This window comes from Heteronotia binoei, chromosome 1 (genome assembly GCF_032191835.1).
Source record: "Heteronotia binoei isolate CCM8104 ecotype False Entrance Well chromosome 1, APGP_CSIRO_Hbin_v1, whole genome shotgun sequence".
Classification (NCBI taxonomy): Eukaryota; Metazoa; Chordata; class Lepidosauria; order Squamata; family Gekkonidae; genus Heteronotia; species Heteronotia binoei.
The window spans coordinates 113804236-113829634 of NC_083223.1; the positions used below are offsets into that span (position 1 = coordinate 113804236).

Here is a 25399-nt window from a genome sequence, read left to right on the forward strand (position 1 = left end):
ATCTTGGCTGCTTCCACACAAAAATTTACTAAGCTTGTGGGGTGAGTAGAATTAGATACTTCTGACATGACTCACTGTGGAACAGGCCTGCATATCTTTTGAGCCACCAAGCCAAACACAGCCCAGTATCAATATAGAACCCTCCTGGGTTTGCTGTATGCCTCAGACTATGAAACCAAGGGTGTAGTCAGGCACCTGTCTGGCCATGACACATGGGTGGGGGTCTTCCTATGGTTTGGTGAGTCACAAGTAGTATATGCTTCATGTAGAGACACACAAAGTTTTAAAAACAATTTCTGTGACTACTGTGAAAGGCATGTATAAATTGCTTCAATCTGATCTCCAGATGTGCCATTCATTCGTTCTTCTTTTTCCCTCGTTTCAGGAATTGCTGTAACATTTTTGGGTAGAATGAAGAATAGCTACAGAGAGGCAAGACATGGCTTCAAGGACTTAAGGAACACAGAAAGTGAAGCATATGGTCCTATCTGATCTATGACAGCCTCAAACAGGAGGAAGAGTCAATACAGAGAACAGCTACACTAATATTCATAGTATCTGGATACATGCCACTATTGCACATCATTCTGATTTTCCTAAACTGCTGTTAATTGAGACATAGAGTCCTCCAACACACCAGATAAATTTTTCCAAATTAGGGGCCTATACATTCACAGCTCCCAAATGATGTTAGTAGAATCTCTCTGTGCTTATCACTCATCAAGATTTGAAGTGAAGTAATTCCTAGAAAGATTTTTTTTTCCACTTTCCCTGTCCTGAACTTCACATTGGTTGTATTTGGACATCACAACAAACCTGTTTGTTCATGACAGACACCACCTCAGTTTGTTGTCAAAATCATGTGCTTCCCTCCCTGCTGACTTCATGTGCAGAAATCCAATACAAGCACCTGAGCAACCTGCAGAACACTCCTAAGCAGCTACTCCCTTAAATCCACTGTTGAAGGCACTTCCTCCCCACAAACCGTGGGAAAGTTTTCTAAACAATGGTTTAATCCTGGATTATAATCCCAGTTCTTGGGAAAGAAATTTGTCCCAGGAACCTGAATTTGGTCATCACAGTTAACTGTTAGGGTTGCCAGTCTCTAGGTGGTGGCTGGAGGTCTCCCAGAATTGCAACTGGCCTCCTGGTAAAAGAGATAATTTCCACTGGAGAAAATGGCTGCATTCAAAGGTGGACTCTATGGTATTATTACACCCATTGAGATCTATGTCCAAATCCTGCTTGCTGCAGGCTCCAACCCCTCAAATCTCCAGGGATTTCACAGTTGAGAGCTGGCAACCCTACAAACTGTAATAAAAAGTAGAAAAGTCAAACCATATGAGAAGAAGGTAACATCAAGACAGTTTAAACCACTGTTTCTCTATTACTTATGAATAATGTTTCTCTGCTGAGGCCATAACCATACAAATAAAATATCTAAATCTATGTAATAAAGATACAGATGCTAATGTATAACACATACCCACGGTATGTTTTAGGTAGTGCATGGTCCTGACTTAATAAATTCTTTTGAAAAGACACATGCAAATTTCTCCCTGTTCTTTTTCCCCCTCCAGTTCTGTAAAAACAAGATTTTCAACTATATCTTATCCCAAAATTCCTTTTAAAAAGGTCTTATAAGAAAAAATATGTTTTTCTCATGCTTACCTGGCATTCTTAGTGAGCACAATTTAGATTCATTTAAATGAAAGAAGGTTTTGCTTGCTTTTTTCTGTGTGTGGCATGTAACATTGGGTTCTCCTTCTTGCAAACAAGTAGTCTTCAGTGTTTTTACAGCAGTGATTACTACAGAAACTATAGCTCTTGTACTTCTTATCTTGGAGGATGGACAAAATAAAAAAAACTGAAAATACTACAATGAATGGAACAAATGATGAAAAAAGTCTACAGCACAAAGAACAGTGTGAAAAGGAAGACAAGCTTAAATATTGTTGTGTAAGAAAGGGAGGAAAATAATACAAGGATGAGAATAAGTAAAATGATAGGCTGGAACATCTGGGAAGGTAAATACAAAGACAAGATAAAGCTCTATTAATGACACTGCAAATGTATCACTTCAAGAAAAAAATCAGCAATCTGTGGCCTTGTCCAGCAAAGATTCTGTATGCCAGGTCCCTCTGGCTTCAAGGAAATGGGGTCTCAAAGAAGTTATGTTTGTTGACATTACATATTTTGTCTTAGCATAGACAAATACAAATTATCAAATGCTGGGTATGCACTGACTAGATTTCCTTACGCCTAAAATGACTACAACATTTTATAAGAAAATGCTGTCATGCTTTTGATTTTGCCACTATGATTTCATTGTTAATCTGCACTCACAGGATTTGCAGGAGCAAAACAGTAATATATGCAATTAGCTGGCAGAACAATATAAAAAGCTACTCATTCCAATATGTAACTGTGGGTGGATAACACAGTTGCCAGCTGGAAATACTGTGATGAGGCTGAATATTCACCCTTCCATCATGAATATGATGTAAACCATGACCTGAGGAATGCCTGCATACACCCAGTTCCCATGACCCTTTAACATATTTTTGAGGGGAAAATATTGTGTAAATGAGGCACATATGCAACACCTCTTACTTTGTCCTGCTGTCCCAGAACACGCAAGAGAATTCTAGCTGATAATCATGTTCTTTTTTTGAAATGGCATTTTTAGAAAAGAAAGCAGTGCTCTACTTCTACAGTCCTAATAACCTAAGATCAGAATTAAGTAGCAAACCACAATCCTGGACACTTAAAAGTAACACTGCCATCCTGAGCAAAATAACCCTTTTCTAAAGCCATTGACTTCAATGGATTCAAAGGGTGTAACTCTGCTTAAGAGATGTGCTCACAGCATATAATAATCTGAAGAAAAAAGGAGACTGAATATCTGTGCCACATCTTTGGCTGAAACTGTTTACCTATACGGCTTATTAAGTAAAAATCTACCTGACTCACTGACAATGGTTCATCTGCACTTCGATCATCCGAAGATTTGGGAACCTCTAGTCTGTCAATGAAGGCTTGAAGTTCTTTTCTAAATGCCTTCATCTGGGCATTTATCCGATAAAGAAGTTCATGCTCCCGTATCCTACTGCCATCATCTTCATCATCCATAAGTCCAAACAGATCCCCATTTGCCACATAAATTCTTGCCTCTGCAATTATAGTGCTTGTGTCAGAAATCAGGCGGTCTATTGTCTTGCCAAGACGCTCTGCTTCACAGCGGATGTCCTTCATTTGTTGACGGTCTGTGAAACTTTTCTGCCACCCTGATGGGGTTGGATAGAATGATCTAGTGGGGGTCAGGCAACGAATGTTGCGGACTTCCTCTGAGTCACTTTCTCCACCAATGGGCCCTTCTCTTTTGCGATGTGGGGGACGGGAGTCATCATCACTTTCTTTTTTCCCTGCATCACTTTCAGCATCACTGTCTCTGGGACTGCCCCGGATCCCTAAGTGAGAGGCTAGATCATACCGCTGCATGTTGGACATCAGGACTCTGTTTTCATACTGAAGTTGCATGACTTTACCACTGAGTTCATTGATTTGCATGCGAGCAGCTTTGAGTTCTTCCTGCAGAGCTTCTGTTTTGGCATTGTCGTGGTGCCTCGAACTGTCATGAGCCCCAGATTTGTATTTGTATTTGTTTAGCTCTGTAGTGATCCGCTTATTTTGTTCTTCCACATCAGCCAAGTTTCTCCTTAGCAGTTCTGTTTCATCCTCTACTAGCTGCAGATGCTGTCGTAACTCTGACAGAGATTCACTCTGTTCCCTCATGAGGGGATTGGCTGTCCCTGAGAAATCATCTCCTCTTAAGTCATCAAGCTCTGCTTTCAGCCCTCTGTTTTCTACTTCTAGTTCCACTATTTTCCTTCCCAGAATATTGGCTTCTTCTTCTACTAACCTCAGACGAAGCTTAAGTTCTGCTTCTCTTGTGGTAGGTGGACCTCCAGCTTCCCCCTTGGGTAAGGGACTATCTAGATCTCCATAAAGTGATCTATACTTTTGAAGGTCATGCTCAAATTTGTCCTTTTCCTTGTCTATTTTAGCCAATTTTTTCCTCATGAGGGCAGCCTCCTCTTTGACAAACTGCAACTGGCATTTCAAATCTTCATTGTCCTCCTCATGAAAAAAAGCACAATACATATTCAATATTTTTTTTACATGTAAGCAAGCTTACCCATAGGCACTTCAACACCAACCAAAAAGATAATCATAGCACAGTTGTGCTAAACTCAATAGTTTTCCTATCAATTGCAACAAAGAGAAGTTTATGTTTTGATCCAGGTTTCAAATATTAAATGACAGCAAGTTCTAAAGAAAGCACAGGCTGCCATTAAATCTTTAGTAAACCCAGGACACTATTCCCAAGTGGCATTAAATAATGAAAACAAAATCCTGATACATCCACCAAACACTATTTCACATATTACAAATCTGTGTGTGCCATGATGTATACTCTCAACAGAAAGCTACAGCCAATCACATCTTCCTGAAGAGTATATTGGATTTGTAAATGTTAATCTTACTTTCATTATCAAGAGGAAAGGCAACACAATTGTATAAACATCATTTGTGGCATCTTCTCAAGGGAATATAATGGAAACAGTGATAAAAACTGACCACTGTAATGAACACTGAAGAACAATGCAATTTTTAAATAGTAGGGGTTAGGCTAAACTTCTTTACATTTAATCACCAAATATACACAACTATCTATAACTAAATGTATGCATGATATTATGAATTTTCTTAAATAAACACACTGTTGTGTTTATTGACATACATTTCAAGATATGTGTTATGATCCCATAACTAAGTACCACTAAAACAGCCAATATTGTTTATTATGGAAGAGGCTGCATTCATATATGAGGGAATGATGCCTTGTACCAAGTCAAATTGTTGGTCCAGATAGCTCAATATTATTCGCTGTGACTAGTAACAGCCCTCAAGTTTCAAGCACTGTGGCCTCTTCCAAGACCTGCTACCAGAATTCCTTTAACTGAAAGTACCAAGACCCATTCCCACTTACGGATCTACATTCCATATTCAAACTGTGGGCACAGTATATCATGGGATAGTCAGAATTATTTTAGCTTACTTCAGTAGGTGTCTGCTGTGACTTTTTTTCTGATTTCTGCAAGTCTTTGCTTCCTCTTCTTTTCATGGACTGCTGTATAAGAAAGAACATAATATTAATACGTAGGAACACTAACAGTACTGTCCTAAGCAGATATACCCTTCTAAGTTCATGGAAGTCAAAGGGTGGTACAATCCTGCAATATTATTGTTTTAAAGCATTCCACAAACATCGCAAAAATCATTCCCTAGACCCTGTAGACTCATAATATGTTCTATAAAAGTGCACTGTGTCAACATAATTTCAAAGTTAAAACATGCAATTAACTGAAGATCAAAAAGAATTTGAAATAGCCATCTTCTAACTTTCATCTGGACATTTATTTGATAAAGTTTTTCACTTGATTTAGCAAATTTTGATGACAAATTTTCACTTGATTTAGCAAATTTCAATTGCAGATTTTCAAAACTGCAAGACAGTGCAGTGTCAACCTAAATGAACTACTTTGCAAAAAAACTAAAGCTCTTAGTAGGGTCTTTTCCAACTGGAACTGATCTTAAGGTTAGTTAATCTTTTTTAAGGGTACTAAGATTTGGAGGGGCAATTCTGATATTTTATAATGCCTCACTCATTTGGTTTTGAAGTGACCATCCTCAATCACAAAAGTCCCAGGCATTCAGAATAAGGCAGTAATATAAATCCCATAACAAAACAAAAACAACTTGTTTGATCTACCAACTTTGTTTATTACTTATTTTATTCAACTTATAGCATGCCCTTCCAATAAAACAGGCTCAGGGTGTGTTACATCATCAGACAATCAAATGGTTAAAAACAAATTAAATTATATAAAGGGCTAACATTACAGAAGGCATGGCCTATTGGTCCAGGTCCATCAGGTAGAGGGTTGCCAAGTCCAATTCAAGAAATATCTGGGGACTTTGGGGGTGGAGCCAGGAGAAATTGGGGCGGAGCCAAGATCAAGGCTGTGACAAGCATAACTGAACTCCAAAGGGAGTTCTGGCTATCACATTTAAAGGGACCTTTTCAATTCCTCCCTTCCATAGGAAATCATGAAGGATAAGGGCACCTTCTTTTGGGGCTCATAGAATTGGACCCCTGGTCCAATCTTTTTGAAACTTGGGGGGTATTTTGGGGAGAGGCACTAGGTGCTATATTGAAAATTTGGTGCATCTACCCCAAAAACAGCCCCCCCAGAGCCGCAGATACCCACGGATCAATTCTCCGTGATTTTCTATGGGAATAAATCTCCATAGGGAATAATAGAGTTCCCAGCAGACATTTCCCTCCCCTCCCCCCGCTTTCTGATGACCCTGAAGTGGGGAGGGGGCTTCCAAACCGGGGTAACCCCTGCCCCCACCTGGGGATTGGCAACCCTAATCAGGTACCACCGCACTAGAATGGGAGAGAGAGGTCAATAACAAGTGACATCCACTTCCTCAATTGAAGGCCTGGTGGAAGAGCTCTGTTTTACAGGCCCTGAAGAATTGAAATAGATCCTGCAGAGCCTAGATACACAGGGGGAGTTCATTTCACCAAGCAGAGGCCAGGGCTGAAAAGCCCCTGGCCAGGCTGGCCCTAGTCGAGACCAGTCTGATATCTCTGGGGCCAGGAACCACCAAAAATTGTTGGGTTGCTGATCGTAAAAACCTGCGGGGCTCATATGGGGAGAGGCAGTCGTGAAGGTATGCTGACCCCTACTGTATAGGACTTTAAAGGTAAGTACCTGCACCCTGAGCTGGATCCAGTACTCAATAGGTAGCCAGCGCAGTTTGCGCAGTACAAGATGAATCCCTGCCCATAAAGGCAACAATGTCAACATCCATGCAGCAGTGTTCTGCACCAGATGGAGTTTCCAGAGCAGGGCCAAGGGCAGCCCCACATAGAGACAGTTACAATAATCAGGTCTGGAAGTGACCATTGCATGGGTCACTGTGGCTAGGTCATGGGGGGCAAGATATGAGACCAACTCTTTGACCTGCCTCAGATGAAAAAAAAGGTAGATCTGGCAGTGGTGCAATTTGGGCCTCTTGAGGTTAGTTAATCTTTTAAAATCTTTTTTAATCCATCTCAATCCAGATGCCTCTAGAGATCATCCACCAAGGTGACCAGCACCGTCTCCATACCATGGGCCAGGCGGAAGCCAGACTGGAAGGGTTCCAGGATGTTAGCATCTTCCAAGAAAGCCTAGAGCTGCATTGCTACCACCTTCTCCACTACCTTACCCAGGAACAGCAAGTTCGAGACTGGGTGTTAGTTTGCAAGGACCATGGGGTCCAAATACGTTTTTTTCAGGAGAAGGCGGACCACTGCCTCTTTCAAAGCTCCCAGGAATGTTGAGAGGGACAGGGTGTCAATCTCCCTCAGAGGAATCTGTATACTGTCACCACAGGCTTTAACCAGCCATGGTGGGCAAGGATCAAGGGGGCAAATGGTGGGTTTCACAGCAGGCAGGATTTTGTCAACATCCTGGGAGAGCAGGCTGAAACAGTCCAAAACTAGGCTTGTCATGGGCTTATTGGCTAGAAAGGCACAAAATGAAATGTTAGGCTTTGTTGCAATAGAGTGGTAAGCCAGATGGTCTTGGATATTGCTGTTCCCTGCATCTCTACATTTCTAATCTGGCAGATGTCACCCCATGGATTGGCAACAACCCGGTGCTTACATAGGGGGACTACCTTTACCTTTTTAATGGTCACATTTCAGTTTTCCCAGTATATCTAACAGTTTTCTGAGAAAAAAATTCTTATTCTCCCTTGAATTTCAACAATAGACGCTAAAGAAAACTATGGTATGCAACACTTCAATGGAAATGAAGTATTCATATACCATGTTTGTTACAAAATTGCACTATACATTTCAAACTGGCAGATCTAATGTTCACAGTCCTTAAGTGCAGTACAGGCACTTGTCTGTGTCTATGGTTTCCTCACAGATACTGATTGTGGGAATTGTTGTGCCACACCATATGAAAATCCACTGGCTGCAAATCAGGATTTTTAGTCAACTGCAAATCAGGATTTTGGTCAACTGTTGAGGCTGGCAAATCAGAGGTTGGCAAATCAGAGAAAGGCAGACTCCTTGCCCAAAGAATTTCATGGGTATTTGCTGCTCATGCATCAGCAGCCAGTGCTGTTTTATTTTGGAATGCAAGATGATGATGATTATTACTTTTTTGCAATCAAACACCTTTGCAGAGATTCATTGTGAGACTACAGACCAAAAGATCTCACAGTTGCGGGAAATTGCAGTGCTGTACTATGTGCTATGATTCAACACTGCATGTAGAAAATCTTTCTGATACAAAGTATTACACCACACTTTCTGTTAGAGTCAATAATGCCAATAGCTGCTAAGCAACAAATCAGTCAATTTGCATAATTTTCCCACATCCTGAGGTATGCATGGTTCAGTTTTTCAGGACAGGGAAATGGCTGAGAAGCTAAATGCATTTTTTTGCCTCTGTCTTCACTGTGGAAGATGAGAAATGTTTGCCCACTCCAGAACCGCTAATTTTGGGAGGGGTGTTGAAGGACCTGAGTCAGATTGAGGTGATGAGAGAGGAGGTCCTATAACTGATGGACAAATTAAAAACTAATAAGTCACCAGGCCCAAATGGCATACATCCAAGAGTTCACTCAAAGGTGAACTTGTGGATCTTCTGACAAAAATCTGTAATCTTTCATTGAAATCTGCCTTCATTTCTGAGGACTGGAAGGTAGCAAATGTCATCCCATCTTTAAAAAGGGTTCCAGAAGAGATCTGGGAAATTACAGGCCAGTCAGTCTGACTTCAATACTGGGAAAGTTGGTGGAAACCATTATCAAAGAAAGAATGAGTAGGCACACTGATGAACAAAAGTTATTGAGGAAGACTCAGCATGAGTTCTGTAAGGGAAGATCTTGTCTCACTAACCCGTTAGAGTTCTTTGAGGGGGTGAACAAACATGTGGACAAAGGGGACCCAATAGATGTTGTTTACCTTGACTTCCAGAAAGATATTGATAAAGTTCCTCATCAAAGGCTCTCCAGTAAGCTCAAGAGTCATGGAGTAAAAACACCTCTTGTGGATCAAAAACTGGCTAATTAATAGGAAACAGAGAGTGAGTATAAATGGGCAATTTTCGCAGTGGAGGATGGTAAGCAGTAGGGTACCGCAGGGCTCAGTACTGGGTCCCATGCTTTTTAACTTGTTGAGTAATGATTTGGAGTTGGGAGTAAGCAGTGAAGTGGCTAAATTGCAGTTGACACTAAATTGTTCAGGGTGGTTAGAACCAGAAAGAATTGTGAGGCACTCCAAAGGGATCTGGGTGAGTGGGTGTCAATGTGGCAGATGAGGTTCAATCTGGCCAAGTGCAAAGTAATGCACATTGGGGCCAAAAATCCTAGCTATAAATACAAGTTGATGGGGTGTGAACTGGCAGAGACTGACCAAGAGAGAGATCTTGGGGTCGTGGTAGATAACTCACTGAAAATGTCAAGACAGTGTGCGATTGCAATAAAAAAGGCCAACACCATGCTGGGAATTATTAGGAAGGGAATTGAAAACAAATCAGCCAGTATCATAATGCCCCTGTATAAATCGATGGTGCCACCTCAATTGGAATACTGTGTACAATTCTGGTCACCTCACCGCACCTCAAAAAAGATATTGTAGCACTGGAAAAAGTGCAGAAAAGGGCAACTAGAATGATTAAAGGTTTTGAACACTTTCCCTATGAAGAAAGGTTAAGACACTTAGGGCTCTTTAGCTTGGAGAAAAGTCAACTGTGGGGTGACATGATAGAGGTTTACAAGATTATGCATGGGATAGAGAAGGTAGAGAAAGAAGTACTTTTCTCCCTTTCCTACAATATGAGAACTCATGGGCATTCAATGAAATTGCTGAGCAATCGGGTTAGAACTGATAAAAGGAAGTACTTCTTCTCCCAAAGGATGATTAACAGGTGGAATTCAATGCCAGAGGAGGTGGTGGCTGCTACAAGCATAGACAGCTTCAAGAACGGATTGGATAAACATATGGAGCAGAGATCCATCAGTGGCTATTAGCCACAGCCTATTGTTGGAACTCTCTGTCTGGGGCAGTGATACTCTGTATTCTTGGTGCTTGGTGAGGAGGGCACAGTGGGAGCTCCACTAGTCTTCTAGCTCCACTAGTGGACCTCCTGATGGCACTTGGGGTTTTTTGGCCACTGTGTGACACAGAGTGTTGGACTGGATGGGCCATTGGCCTAATCCAGAATGGCTTCTCTTATGTTCTTATAGCCAAATCTTATAAGACTGCTTTATTCACCTGAAGTTTTTTGAAGTGACTTCCACACAGCCCATAACACTGCTTAGGATAAATTTCTGGAATCTGTGCTTTATCTAGTCCACAAAGAATATCTCTGTGTGCTCAGAATTATCATCTCACCTTAATTGCCATAGTTAAATATCATGAAGAGAAGGCAACATAGAATGTATATCACTAGCTAGTAACATTATTATATCCACAAAAAGGAATAGTAGAGGAAAACTTTAATCTGAACTGGCTGATAGTAACAGTCAAACAGAACAAAAAAGTGAAACTGCTCTTGCTCAAACTCTGAAATCTAGAATTTTCCAGCATTGCAAGCTAGAAGGACCATTATGCTATTACATCATTACCAGAAGTAAGATCTCATCACTGATATAATAAGCTAATATTTCATCAGGGAGGCCCACTCTGGTCTTTCCCTCGTTTTCCTTCTGATCTCTGTGTTCCAGCTTGCTTTAAACATCCTAATATTATGAACAACAAAAAAGGGTGTGTGTGTGTGTTAAAAGTGGAGGTTGAGCTAAAAAGAACTAATCTGTATCAGGTGACCTTGAAAACTTTCAGACCCTTCATCTTCCTTTTGAAAGTCGATTGTTTGTTTAACAAGGACAGTTAGATCTATGGAATTCTACCCAACCCTAATATCCAATAGTTTCCAGTGCTGCAAATAACTTGGCAGTCTATCTTTGAGTTCCATAGCAGAAAGAGGCCCTGGTGTCCTAACACTGTTAGAATAGTTTCACTAAATCACATTAGCATGCATCCAAACTACTGCTATCTATTCAAATTAAAGGTTTAGTCAAATCTCTACCATCACATGCTTCTAGTAATTAGGTTTCCGGACAGTCACTATCAGTCATGCTTTAAATTAATGTAAATCTCTATGATATTAACAGCAATAGAATGGCAGCATATGCACAGCAGACATTTCTTCAGCCATCAGAGACCTAAGCAATTTACTGATTGGCTGCAGGTCAACAAAAATATGTATCAAAATCTTATATCTGATAAAATTTATTATTTCATTCTGATTCCACACAGGGAAGTAAAATTCTAAAGGTTGGTTTAGTCACTAATAAATCACTTCATGTAGGGAGGCCAAAGCAAATCTAGGGACACAGATGCACAGAGGATGTGGCATCTGTCCTGATGCATTCACAATTTTCCATTTTCTTTGAGCAGAGGAAGACACATTTTTCATCCATGTACTCACAGGAATACAGCCAAGATGAATGCTGAATCTGAATATGTGTATAACCAAGTGAGCAGGCAGACTAAAAAATGTGTCTTCCTCTACTCATGCAGAACACCACTGCAGAAACAGCATCTGTCTTTGTGAATGCAGCTGGTCAGAGATTCCTTTCTCTGTGGTGGGATGCTTGGGATGCTTGCACATGGTACCATTAAGCAACTTCTGAATCAACCCTAAACATTTCTGAATGATAGATGTTTAATGCTCCAACCATCTAGCTGTAATGTGCTTCCTAGGTATCAGCAAGGGTGAACCAAAATATAAAACAAACCCCACCTGTGTGACTTCCACACAAGAACCCCTAAAATTATGCACTGACATAGCTGACCTTTCAAAACCTACAGGTTTTTTAGGTTTGTGATTAAATGCTTTTTACAGGTTTAGTACATCCCTATTGTGAACAAGACACAATTGGGATGTACTCAGGTGATGGTTCACTGAGAGGACTTCAACTATCCCTTCCAAGCACAGCTGAATTGAATCCAGGGGAGAGGAAAGTAGCTTGAGGGAGCAATTTCAAGGCAAGAAGCATGAAGAGAAAGGATTACGTATACCTCCATCACATGACCTCTTCTAATTCTCCTTTCCAAAAGATACCTTTTTTTTAAATTGGAAAATAATACTGGGGTGCAGCTCTTCTACATCCAAAGGCAATAACTGTTGAATGGTCCATGGGCCACTTCATCTCAGTTAAGGCCCTGAGATACATTGATGAGTCACTTTATAGTGACTCCATCCTAATTTCCCTGTCTCTTACAAAAAAACCCCAAAAATTCCTACCATTTATATTGTTAGCAGTATCCACAAGAAATCAGAAGAATTCATAATCAGAAGTTAGTAATTATAGTCCCACTCACAGGACAGTCATTTAAAACAAAACGTTGGGGATGGACACAAACTGAAAAATGAACGGCAGTTCATGGTTCATTTTGAACCAGTTTGTTTGGTCAGGTCACTTCTGAACCCAAAAACGAACTGCCTTTTTTCCATGGAGGTTCGGCTGGTTCATTTTTGTGGTTCATTCTTCAGACAGTTTGGCTCTGATTCAATCAATTCCCAGACTTCAAGTGAGTTTGTGGTTCATGCAATCAAATGAACCAACACAAACCACCATGACTCTGCTGGAATAGTTAACATTCACTATGGTCTCACCCTGCAGATGTTCTATCCCTGATCACAAACAAATGATAAGGGCTTAGATCCTAATCGGCACAAGTGGAATCATGCTAGAGGAAGGCAGCCTGCTCCAGGGCTTTTTTTGAGCAGGAATGCACAGGAACACAGTTCTAGCTGGCTTGATGTCAGGGGGTGTGGCCTAATATGCAAATGAGTTCCTGTTGGGCTTTTTCTACCAAAAAACCCAGTATGAAACAATGGTGATACCAGGGGTGTTGCCTAATATGCAAATGAGTTCCTGCTGGGGGTTTTTCCTACAACCCCCCCCCTGCACAACACCTTTCTCCTGCTTTGTGTGAAACCGATACAGATATGGAGCTTCTTAACCTCCTTAAGGGCTGCATTGTACCTCTTTCAGTTATGAAAAAATAGACCTATTCAGTAAATGTATGCCTGATAGATGTTTTCTAAAATAGCTTTGCCCAAAGGTAAATAATAAACCAATCCATCAGCAAAACTGAAAGCAATAAATTGTTTAATATTTATTATCATGATTGAACAATATAAGAAAAAAGGAATCAGGAAAGGGGAGGCAAAGGGTTTTTGTTTTGTTTGTTTTTTAAAGTGGAGGTTGAGCTAACAGTACTATCTTGACCATTAAAGTAGAGGATGATATTTAATTCCTGTAATTAAGACCTATTAATGAGCAGGCCAGTCTTGCAGTGTGGTAGCCAATGGAATGGATCTAGTGTACAATTTTCTGTTTGTGCTAGAGCTCTGGTACAAGTAGAAATGCAAGAAAAAGATCACAACTGCTTGTGCTAAATCAAGCTTATTATGTTCCAACTTGCTTTCTTGCTTGCCCAAGAACTTGGGCAACCAATTTCTGGGCACTATAATCTATCTATCTATCTATCTATCTATCTATCTATCTATCTATCTATCTATCTATCTATCTATCTATCTATCTATCTATCTATCTATCTATCTATCTATCTATCTATCTATCTATCTATCAACAAGTGTTCAGTGTTGCCTAGGATCTTATGCAAATGGAGCTATGCTAAGTCCATTACTGTTTCCACTTACACATCACTGGATCCAAACCACTGTCTGGTCCCATACTGCTCTGCTACAATTTGTAGCAAATTATCTTTGTAAGAGGACACAGTGATTATTCACAGCGATGTGAATACTTTCCACCAGCACCAAGGGTAGTATCAGAATCAACCTTAAGATATGTATTTCAGCTTTTATTCTGTTTACTTACAAATGCATTCAGTGAACAACATAGTGTTTACATACAAACGCACAAATGGAAGAGGAGGAGATTGCATTTATACCCTGCCCTTCACTTGGACTCTCAGAGCAGCTTACAATCTCCTTCCCCTTTCCCTTCTCACAACAGTCACCCTATGAGGTAGGTGGGGCTGAGACAGAGAGCTGCTCTTGAGAGGAACAGGTCTGAGAGAGTTATGGCTGACCCAAGGTCAAACCAGCAGGTGCAGGTGGAGGAGTGGAGAATCAAACCCAGTTCTACTGGACAAGAGTTAGCACACTTAACAAACACACCAAACTGACTCTCAACCAAAAGCTTGGATGAACAGGTCTTGGTTTGGTGTCCGAAACTAGAAAGACCATGTGCCAGGTAAACATCTCTGGGAAGGTTGTTCATATGTGGACTGCCATACAGGAAAAAAACCTATCCAATAGTAGAGATGCCAAAAACTTCCATGGACTATCTTAATTTGGGAGAAGGCGGGTATGGAGGCAAGCAGTTCTTTAAATACTCTGGGACCAGGCTATTTAGAGCTTTAAAAGGTCATTTTGAATTGTGCTTGGAGAACATGGGTAACCAGTGATTTATTTTAAAGTATTGGTACAACATGATAGCAGTCACTAGTAACTATGGATAGCCATATTGCTGAAGCTTCCAACCCATTTTCCAAAGCGGTTCCAAATCAACTGACTTGAAGTAATCAAATCTGGAAGCAATCAAAGCATGGATAATGTGGCCAGAACTTGCTTTCTCATGAAAGGGCAAGGATGGCAAACAAAAGCTTGGTAAAAGAGCAACAGGCTACATTGGAGACCTAGATCACCATTTGCAGCCACAAATATAACAGATCTCTAAGCCAAGAACTTTGTATTTTTAAGGGGAGCCATCCAGCTCAGGCTGACAATCCCTAGTTAACAATATTAACTGACTAACCATGCCATATGAGCTAAGCTGCAATTTATTGGCTATCATCCAGTCCATCACCATTTCCAGACACTGTTTCAATCAATTAATTGCCACACCTTGATGTCATCAATCTATTAATAATGCCTCATTCCAGATGATCTCTCCCAGCAGTTTCATGAATGATAAAATTAAATCTTGTAGGGCTCCAGAGCAAAAAGTGGCACTATCTTCTCAGTCACATTAGACTAGGAGCACAATGCCTCAATCTCCAATTCAGCCACCTGATTGGAAGTATATAATTGCTGATGGTATTGAATTCTGCTGAGTGGTCCAGGAGCATCAGCAGTGCTGGCTCTAGGGTGCCAGCCCAAGGCCAGCACCCCAGGCATGGCACCCCCAGCCCCCACCCACACCTCTCATCCCACCTGCACCCCTCCTCCCGCCCTCCCTCACCCCCAGCAAGAGCGAGCTCAACTGGCAGCAGCACGGCTCCTGCTATGCACAGAATGTGCCACCACCTGGCTGTTGTAACTCCACCTCTCATGCCACGTCTGTGCTTCCGGAAGCACACACGCAGTGCAGGAGGCAGAGCTACAGCAGCAGCAGTGGCATGCGCTGTGTGCAGCAGGTCCCACACCACTGCTGACCAAGCTTGTATATTTCCCTTGTCAGGAACAAGGGTGGGTGGGAGGGCCAAAACTGGCACATGCTCCAGGCAGCCACCTAAACTGCCAAATGGACATGCCAGCCCTGAGCATCAGCAGTGTCATACTTCTCTTGTCTCTTTCTCAGCTATGACTGTCCATTTGACTTCTTCTGGAGGGACTTCCCAATTGCTTTCTTCAAAACAGGAAGAACCATTTCTTCTCTTAATGAAATGTTACCTAATCCAAGAACTCAGCTGGGCATCTTGCTTCAGCTACACTTGACTAACCAAGGTGGATATGTTGGTATCAACATGGTTAGATACCAAGCAATTTGACTACATCCTCCATGTCACATATCCCACCTGGCAAGTGAATTTTGATCGAATTTATTTAGGACTGGGGACAAGAAAAAAATACTCCAAGAACTAAATTAGGAGATATTATCTTCTTTCACCAGTGGAAACAGCAAAAGAACATGACTGGGCTTAGTAGACTAAATTACTCTCAGTATTTTGTATATGCTGTGTATGTGTATATTAAAAAAAATTTCTGGCTCATGCTGGAGATAATTTCAATATGTTGGTGCTGCCAATATGTAAAGTGACATGAAATTAACCCTTTCACCATCAGCATTCTCTGCAACTAACTTTTTCTCAGGAGAGGGATGGTTTTAGGACTGTGACATAAGCATTCTACTTTTAAACCCCAGGCAGAGATACAATATACTATTGCTAATCCAGACAGGAAATTCATAACTGACTGCCCACAGAAACATGACATAGAAACAGACATGTGAACACAAAGTTTCTCTGCAATTGCATCTAAGCTGAAGTTATTACTCATTATCAAATTCAGTACTTCCATTAGTCCATTTCAATGCACAAAGAGCTTTCCAGACTTAAGGAATTGGAATTCAAATACTGAGATAACTGGAAAGAATGAGAAACAAATAGGAAAAATAAGAATAAATTTTTCAAAAGGCTTTGTGCACAGAACCTATTTTGAAGGTAAAAGGAAAATCTGAATTTCTCTGTTCAGTTCTAGAAACAAAATTCCCAGTTCACTCCTATCCTTGTTCCCAGGGTACATCTTATGTCACAGGAAATCTCTGATTTTAATTTTCAGTATATGAAGCAGCCCAAGCATCAGCTACCATTTTTGCAACTTATCATGTAATCTATTTATTGCTACCAAGAGACATGCAGATTGGTCTGCCATTTCTTCAACATCTGATTGCCCCAAAATCCTATATAAAAAGGTGAAAAGATGACAAAATAAGCTCAATAAGACAAGACAATAAGAGTTAACTTCTGTGTGCCACTCTAGCACAGCCATAGCCCTAAAAAATGAAAAGGGTGTTTTAAAAAGCAGACATTCTGCTCTAGCATGAGCAAAGAATAGAAGTAACACCAGTCATTGGTCATAATCAGGAGCAGATGCCACAAGTTGTTGTTCATTCTGGATTGCATGAACTGAGACTGCAAAACCAGATGGATCACTTCCCCAAGACAAATTATTCAAGTATGTTCAGAGTTTTAAACAAACTCAAAGTCAACAACAAAACTTGGAGGAGAGAAGAAACCAGAAAATAATTAGTTCTCCACCCCCCCCCCCAAAAAAAAATTACATAATTTTTTAAATTATAAAAAGTATTCTCATGTAGTAAAATACATGAAAGCCATGGGTAGACTGTCTTGATTGACTACATATACTAAAAAATTCTCTATACATGTGCCAATATGCATACATGTCAATGCATAACCCCTGATCTGACATAGTCCCTTTAAATTTCATTGTGTAAAGTGGATGCTTTATGAAAATCCATGGCATGTAAAAATATGGCAACAACTCTGTACTGCAAATGCTGCACATGTTTTATCTCAGCAGCAAACCAAATATAGTAAACTAACAAAAAAAATAAGCAAAAGTATAAACATCTCCAAAGAAGATGAAGAACATTGGACAATCTAACTCTAGACAGCGAGAAATTAAAGTGCAATAAAATCGCTCTTCCCTTCCCACACTTCTGGTGTAATAAGCAAACAAAAATCGGAAAAAGGAAAAAACCCTATAGGGTTCAATGAACAAGAAACTCTCATAATCAGGACTTGTGCTTTTAAACTCCAGCCAAAGTTACAGCTTTGGATGTTGCAGCTCAAAAATTAAATATCTTCCTGCATTTCTACAAGTTGTTTACTGCACTCAGAAGAGTCCTTTGGATTGCAGTCTATAACTTTGTATTTTGTCAATACTCCATGAGGAAGTAGCTGGTTGGGCTGATTTAATTTGTTTAGCCTCAATTGTCCTGAAAATCAGAAAGCAACAAGCAAAGCTTCCTTTAAAAAAAATCAGTGTTTTTCATTTCAAAACCAAGTATAGTTATGAAAGCTCATCCAGGAAACAAGTACATAGTAATAGGCAATCAATGAACCTTTTGATTATTCACAAAGACCAACAATTCACAGTAGAAGGCAAACCATAATCCATGATATCAGACAAATTACAGTTTTTTAAATGTATATCCTCCTTTCCAATAAACAAACTGCTTCATCCACTTAAGACTCTCATGATTTAAATCTTGTATTATGAGACTTCTCAACCTTCCCTTATTAAGCCCACTAATTAGTATTTCAACAATCAAAACATTCAAGGCAGAATAAGAATTGGTAGAATCATTCAGTTCCCAAAAGTAAATATTGAATGTTATTAACCTCTTTCATCTTGTCAAGTTCATTCTGTAGAGCCTGTTTAGCAATCTCCACTTCAATCAGCTGCTGTCTTAACTTATCATTTTCATCTTCTGTAGTGGTACGTTTTTCTTCCACATTTTCCAGCTCATGATGAAGTCTTACTGAAACATCCTTTGCAACCTAAATGAGACAATTTTTGAAACATCATTATTATGGCTGTACTATGTAATTTTAAAAATCTATTTTCTGCCACAAATACTGAGTTGATGTATATGTGCTAAAATAGAACACTTAGAGATCTCCCACTATTACAATTGATCTCCAGATGATCAAGACTGGTTCTCCTGTAGAAAATGGCTTCATTGGAACGTGGCATTGTATACTACTGAAGCCCCTCCTCTCCCTAAACTCACCCTCCCCATGCTCCATTCCCAAATCTCCAGGTATTGTAAAATATTTATATTCTTCTTTTGTACATGTTTTATTGTATCTAGAGACAGTCGCATATTAATGTCAAACTGGAATTCTAATACTTAAACTTTTGGCAATATTCATCATTGTTTGATAACATGCATGACTACTTAAAATCTAAGCCCTACTGAGCTTTAATCCTAACTATGTGCACAGAACTGCATACAAAATGTAGTTCTTCCTAGTTTTCAAAGGAAAAAACAGCTGGCTGGAAACAACTAAGAAACCTGTTATTTACAGAAAAGCAGCAATAGTGCGTGACTCACTCACTCCTTATCGGAAATTTAATTTTCTCTGAATAGATATTTAAAATACAACATTAACATCACTACAGTCTGTCTCATACAATACATGGTAGACACAAAGTATGCTGGATATCTTCTTTGAAGAAATTGAAACAAAAGAATGGGAGAAATATCAGACAACATGCTGGAGGTCTACATATTCTCTTCCTGGATTGTGATTAGTTTGTCATATTGGCATTCTCCTTGCATACTGCAGAGTAATGTGAGCATTACTTTACGAAGACGATATTGAAGGATCCTGCAATTCAGAGCATGCAGAGTAATGTGAGCAATTCAGCACAATCACTAAAAGAGCTATCTGCTATCTGGAAGGTCTCTAGACAGTTCAAAGTTTACCTCTGCCACAACTTTAGAAGGAGGCCTTAGGCAAGCCCCTCATAGCCCCATATCTGCAATATGATAATAACAATAACCTGCCTTACAGGGCTGTTGTAAGAATCACAAGAGAAAGTATCTGATGCATTTCAAATACTGAAAGTACTATGTAACTACAAAGAAGCATTCAATGCTAGGTGTGTCTCTAAATTGGGACAGATTTGAAATACAGAAAGATCAGTCACATGGCAGGACTTCTGTTGTTGTTGTTGTTGTTGTTGTGGATTCCTTTGTTCATACATGTAAAGGTCAGTTAAATGTACAACCCTGTAATAACCCTCTAAACAACTGGCCATCTTCTAGTCCTAGTGTACCTTCAAGTCCTGTTCCAAGCTACGCAGAAGTTCTCCGTCAATCTCCCCAGTTTGTGCATAGCGGAGCCTCTTTCTCTCTGCTTTACGAAGACGATATTGAAGGATCCTGCAATTTTTGTTAGCCCTCTCCAACTCATGGCGCATTTCCTGAAGCTGGCAGGCATCTTCTTCAAAGAAGCTGTCCCTCATCTCATCCATCTCAGTCCTCATTTCATCTATTTCATTCTGGCATTCATTCAAAAACAACAGACAAATGCACCATATTACATAAATTCACTTCAATCCCATTGGACAAAGGGCAATCTATACATAATTTTAGGTAGCTATCTGTATATGTCTTTATGTCCACTGAAAATATCTGATATGGCCACATGAAAACTAGGAGTCAATCAATGGGGAAAAAACATAGGAAAAAGAGAAGCAGCGTGGTGCAGTGGCTAGATTGCCGATCTGGGAAACCTGGGTTAAAATCTTCTCTCTACCATGGAAGTTTGCTGGGTGACCTTGGTGTCAGAAACACACACAGCCTAAACTTCCTCAAACTATTGTTATGGAGTTGAAATGGAGGAGAGGAGAATCCTGTGAGCCACTTTGGATACCCATTGGGAAGAAAGGTGGAGTATACATGACATAACTAAATAAATAGTGCACATGTAATTAGTGCACTTGTAATTAGAAAAGGGAAGTTCATAATATATCCACCATTTGCAGTTTATATGATTAGTTCTACGTGGGGACATAATGTGTGTTGAATCTTCCCATTCAACACCACTAAATAGTTAACTGGGTGGCTCAGGCTGAGTCGACTGAAATTGAATCTGATGAAGACAGAGGTCCTGTATCTAAGTCGTCGCGGTCCAGGACCAGAGGTTTCTTTACCAACCTTCAATGGAGCACAACTCATGCTGGTACCTAAGGTTAAAAGCTTGGGAGTGCTCCTGGATCCCTTCTTAACAATGGAGGCCAAGGTAGCAGCTACTACCAAATCAGCCTTCTATCATCTTCGGCTGATAAGGCAGTGGATCACTTTTCTCGAATGCTATGTCTTGGTGACAGTGATCCATGCTATGGTCATCTCAAGATTGGATTACTGTAATGCCCTCTACATGGAGCTGCCCTTTCCCCAAATCCGGAGGCTTCAACTAGTGCAGAATGCTGCAGCCAGGTTGTTAGTGGAGCTTCCTTCATGGGACCACATTCAACCTGTGCTGAAAGAGTTGCACTGGCTACCTATTGCTTACCAGATTCGTTCCAAGGTGCTTGTTATCACCTTTAAAGCCCTTTATGGCCAGGGACCTGCATACCTCAGGGACTGCCATCCCCCACATGTACCCCAGAAAGCACTTCGGTCAGGGTCACAAAACCTACTCTCAATCCCCAACATCAAAGAGGCCAGGCTCAAGGTGACCAGAGCCAGGGCCTTTTCTGTTGCAGCTCCTGCATTGTGGAATGAGCTTCCGGAGAAGGTTAGGGCCCTGCGAGAGCTTTCACATCTCCACAGGGCCTGCAAAATGGTGCTCTTCCACCAGGCCCTGAGCCTGCTTTGGCGGGGAGGGTGAGATATAAGTCAAATAAATAAAAAAAATAAAATAAATTAACTGAATAATGATATGAAATTCCTGACTCTTTCACTGTTAAGGTTCATGGAAGTAAAGATGTACAGATCAAGATCACAACCCTTCCTCAGAGGTGAAACAAGTCAAAGGAGGGAAACATTATATAATAATATATTCATTATATTTTTAGAGAATTACTTTTAAAAGAACTATGTATGAAAAATGCACAAATCCATCTATAAGGGCTGCTTCTATTGTTGTCATCTGATTAAAATTATAGTCCATTTATCATATGTATTTTAACTGAACGAAGCCTGCATACATTTGCATATAAGAACAATTATTTTGAAGAACAATGCAAACTCTTGTTGTTTGAATCAAAGCAGAAAGTGCCATACAGCAAATGCATTCCCTCCCATGTGAGAGTGAAAGGAGAATGCATGTTGTAAGATGGCACCTGCCATAAAGCTTATTTAAAATAAATAATTAACTTTTTAAAATGTTCTCCAATTAGTGAGGGATTAGTGACTTTTTAAACTATCACAAGGTTTTTAATGATTAAAAGTTGAAGCCCTGGCTGCTTTGTATATTAGTGGATGAGGGGCCCCTTTTACTTTGACAGCACATCAAACCTTACATTTTCTTTAATGTCTCAAGGCAGAATGCTAATCTGTTAAAACAGGAGTGTTATGACAAGTCAAGGTAACACATTTTTTTCTACCATAAGCTTTAGTAGACCAGAGTCCTCTTCAAAACTGTGTGTGTTTGTCTTTAAGATGCTACAATACTGTTCATGCTGCAACAGATTAGTGTCTCCCCTCAAGAATATTTCTGTTAGCATGCAAAAAGCATGGAGTTGATGGCTAAGCTTGGCCAAGCCATTTTGCATTTTAGGCTGTTAGCTGCCCTGAGACCTGATTGCAGGGAAGGCAGCCTATAAATTCAATATAATACATAAATAATAAATAAAAATGTTGTTATGCATACACTCCCCCACCTCATCATGGAACTGGTAACCATTATTTCGACTGGCCTTCAGCCAAACTACATAGATGCCCAACACCACTGAATGTACTGCATTATTTTAGCACCAAAAATTGTATTAATACTTTTAAACTATTTTAAATTGTTTTAACTGCTTAATTGATAATTGATTATTGTGCTTGCTTGTTTACTGTTTTATTGTTTGACGTTAAAATGTTGTTAGCCGCCCTGAGCCTGCCTTGGTGGGGAGGGCGGGATATAAGTATGAAAAATAAATAAATAAATAAATTATTTTCCAAATAATATATGAAATGGCATGACTGTTCTAGCAACACTTCCTAGTAGATCAAATAATTAAAGGAATGTCCTTCCATATCTACAACTGGGAAGTGTATGGGGTCTTAATTCAGAGATATAATGGCCTCCTTCCCTCCCTTGCAGCTTTTCATAATTGTGGCAAAGGAATAGGATGGAGATGTTTTACTTGAGGAAGAATAACCATCTTTTGTTTTGCTTAGGTCCTCTTCTATGAGGCTGTTCCTTAACAGAATAGCCTTTCTCTCTCTCCTCCTCTCCCTCATAAAGGAAGAAGCATGAAGGATTTGCCAACCCCGCCCCTGGCTGAACCACACCCACTGCAGGGATGTACTAAAATGAATGACAAGATTGTCCATAGGAAACAATGAGAGAGGCTGGGTTGTCCATTGGATATAATGAGAGAGAAGCCTGTCAATTGACTTACATACCCCTCTATACCCCTGTCAATCCAGTGGTAGAGGCTGGGAAAGTGTCTTTTCCCCTGTCAATTCACTGGTAGAGGCTAGGAAAGGGTCTTTTCCCCTGTCAATCCACTGGTAAAGACTGGGGAAGTGTCTATATCTCTATCAATCCACTGGTAGAGGCGGGGAATGTGTCTTTACCCCTGTCAATCCACTGGTAGAGGCTTGGAAAGTATCTTTCCCCTGTCAATCCACTGGTAGAGCCTAGGAAAGTGTCTTTTCCCCTGTCGATCCAGTGGTAGAGGCTGGGAAACTGTCTTTACCCCTGTCAATTCACTGGTAGAGGCTGGGAAAGTGTCTATAACCCTGTCAATCCACTGGTAGAGACTAGGAAAGTATCTTTCCCCCTGTCAATCTACTGGTAGAGGCTGGGGAAGTGTCTTTTCCCCTGTCAATCCACTGGTAGAGTCTGGAAAATTGACTTTACCCTTGGCAATCCAGTGTTAGAGACTGCTAAAGATTCCACCGGCAATCTCATCCCAGAGGGTAGTAACACACTCAGCCACCCTGCAATCCATTCCCAAAGGCTGGCATTGTGCCCGTCCGGTTGCAATCCAGTCCCAGAGGGTGGCAACCCACCCTCTCCCCTGGCAATTCAAACCCCGAACACTGGTGCCAGTCCTTGGGGCTGGAAATCTGCCCTTCCCCTGGCAAGCCAATTCCAGGGCACTTGTAGGTTGTGTTGACTTTCCTGAAAAATCAATTCCAGATTTTTATTGCAGCCATTTTTGTGCTTCAGTGTATTTCAATGGAGCCCATGCAAGCCAATTAACAATCTTCTCTCCCATTGATAATCTAGCCTCTCTTATTGTTTCCTATGAACAATCTTGTCATTCGTTTTAGTACACCCCCCCTCCTTCATTCTTCCTACTCCCCTCCTTCTCACCTTGAGGGTCTCGTTCTCCTCCCGCAGCTTCTCCACCTCCTCTTGGAGCTCCTGCTGCTGTCGATGATTCAGGCTCGAGGCGCCTTCGGGAGCTCCGTTGCGGCCATTGCCTTCTTCGGCCCCAACGGGCGCCATTGGAGAAGGGATGGAGGAAGAGGGGGAGGCACGCTGAGGCTGCTCGGCCGCCGAGGCGCCGCCGTTGTTCTGGTTACTGCCTTTGCTTTGCATCTGGGCCGCCGCCAGCCCTTTCCTGAGGTGGAACTGGATGAGCTCACTTTGCAGGCATCCTTCCTTCCAGTAGGCGCCGTCGCCGCCGCCCCCCGCCAGGGCCCGGCCCTTCCCTGTGCCACAAAAAGATGGAGGCGCCGGGGCTGCCTCCCCCCCGCCCTTTTGCAGAGGCCTCCCCGCTTTACCCCGGCTCCAGCTCTTAGGCGGCGGCGGCGGCTGAGGAGGCGCAGACGAGCCTTCTCTTTCCCCCTCGCCTCCAGCCGGAGGCTGCTGCTCGCAGGCCCCGGACGTCGAGTCTTTCGCCGGCGCCTCCCGCTTGTCCGCCGAGGGCCCTGCGTTTCTTTTCGGGAGCCCTCCGGTCAGTGCCAAGGGCGAGGCGACTTGCGCTTCAGCACCACCCCCGGCCTGGACAGCTCCCAGTGACACGGCGCTCCTTAGCGGCGGCGCAGCCTGCGGGGGCGGCTTGTCCCCTCCCACTCCTCCTCCGCCCCCTTTAGCCCGGCTGGGTTTCTGCCCCGGCGACTGCTGCTGCTGCGGCGGCGGCGGCTGCCGGGCGGAGCTTGCTTTAGAGGCAGCAACTGCAGCCGCCGCTGTGGAGCGGGCAGAGTTAGCAGCTGGGGAGGGCTGGCGGACGGGAGAATCCCTGGGTCTGGCCGGAGAGGATGCTCGCTGCTGTTGCTTGCTTCGGCTGCTTCCCTCTGGATGCAAGCGAGGCGAGGCTGTAGCAGCAGCGCCCCCGATAGGTGGCTGACTCATGGCGGATGCTATCTCCAGGGAGTCGCAGAGAGGTCTAGTCCTCCCAGGATTATCGTCCGCTTACTCGAGATTTTCTCGTTGAGCTAGCTAGAGAGGCACACAGAAGGCTTGTGAGGGAGCAGCAACACAAAGCAAGCCTGTTTCTCACAATGGGAACAATGTGCATACAACAGAGTGGGCGGAGTTTGAAATTGCTTTCAGGAGGCTTGTCTGTATGCCACAGCACTGTGCTTTCTCGAGACACAGACGTTACCTGGGGACTCGTGCAGAAATCACTGTGGCAACAAGCAGAGCTTTGCAGAAGCAGTTTTTCAACCCCAAGCCAAAACCTGATCTCATCCTCCACCACCACTAAAGAAAACTGACCAGAAGCCAACCCAATTTTTGTTTCCCTGCATGTTTGCAGAAAGCAGCAAAATACTGCCCCTCTGCCTCTTT

At 41.7% G+C, this 25399-nt stretch overlaps 1 protein-coding gene across 10 annotated transcripts in view; it reads right to left on the reverse strand.

Moving 5' to 3' along the window:
* Positions 1-25044, reverse strand: part of MTCL3 (MTCL family member 3) — a 47867-nt gene extending 22823 nt beyond the window's left edge. For 4 of the 10 annotated variants that reach the window (XR_009555419.1, XM_060239028.1, XM_060239069.1 and 1 more), the window contains exons 1-6: positions 23978-25044; positions 19773-19997; positions 18329-18487; positions 5123-5194; positions 2965-4140; positions 1672-1840 (exon numbers count right to left, since the gene is read on the reverse strand). Coding sequence is in view for 9 of the 10 variants with exons in the window: in XM_060239028.1 (XP_060095011.1) it covers positions 1672-1840; positions 2965-4140; positions 5123-5194; positions 18329-18487; positions 19773-19997; positions 23978-24961 (2785 nt within the window). In the remaining variant the exon portion in view is untranslated. Of the gene's footprint in view, positions 1-1671; positions 2020-2964; positions 4141-5122; positions 5195-18328; positions 18488-19772; positions 19998-23977 lie in introns of those variants that run through there. The other 6 variants (XM_060239052.1, XM_060239044.1, XM_060239036.1 and 3 more) reach the window with 6 other exon arrangements.
* Positions 25045-25399: the final 355 nt, after the last annotated feature.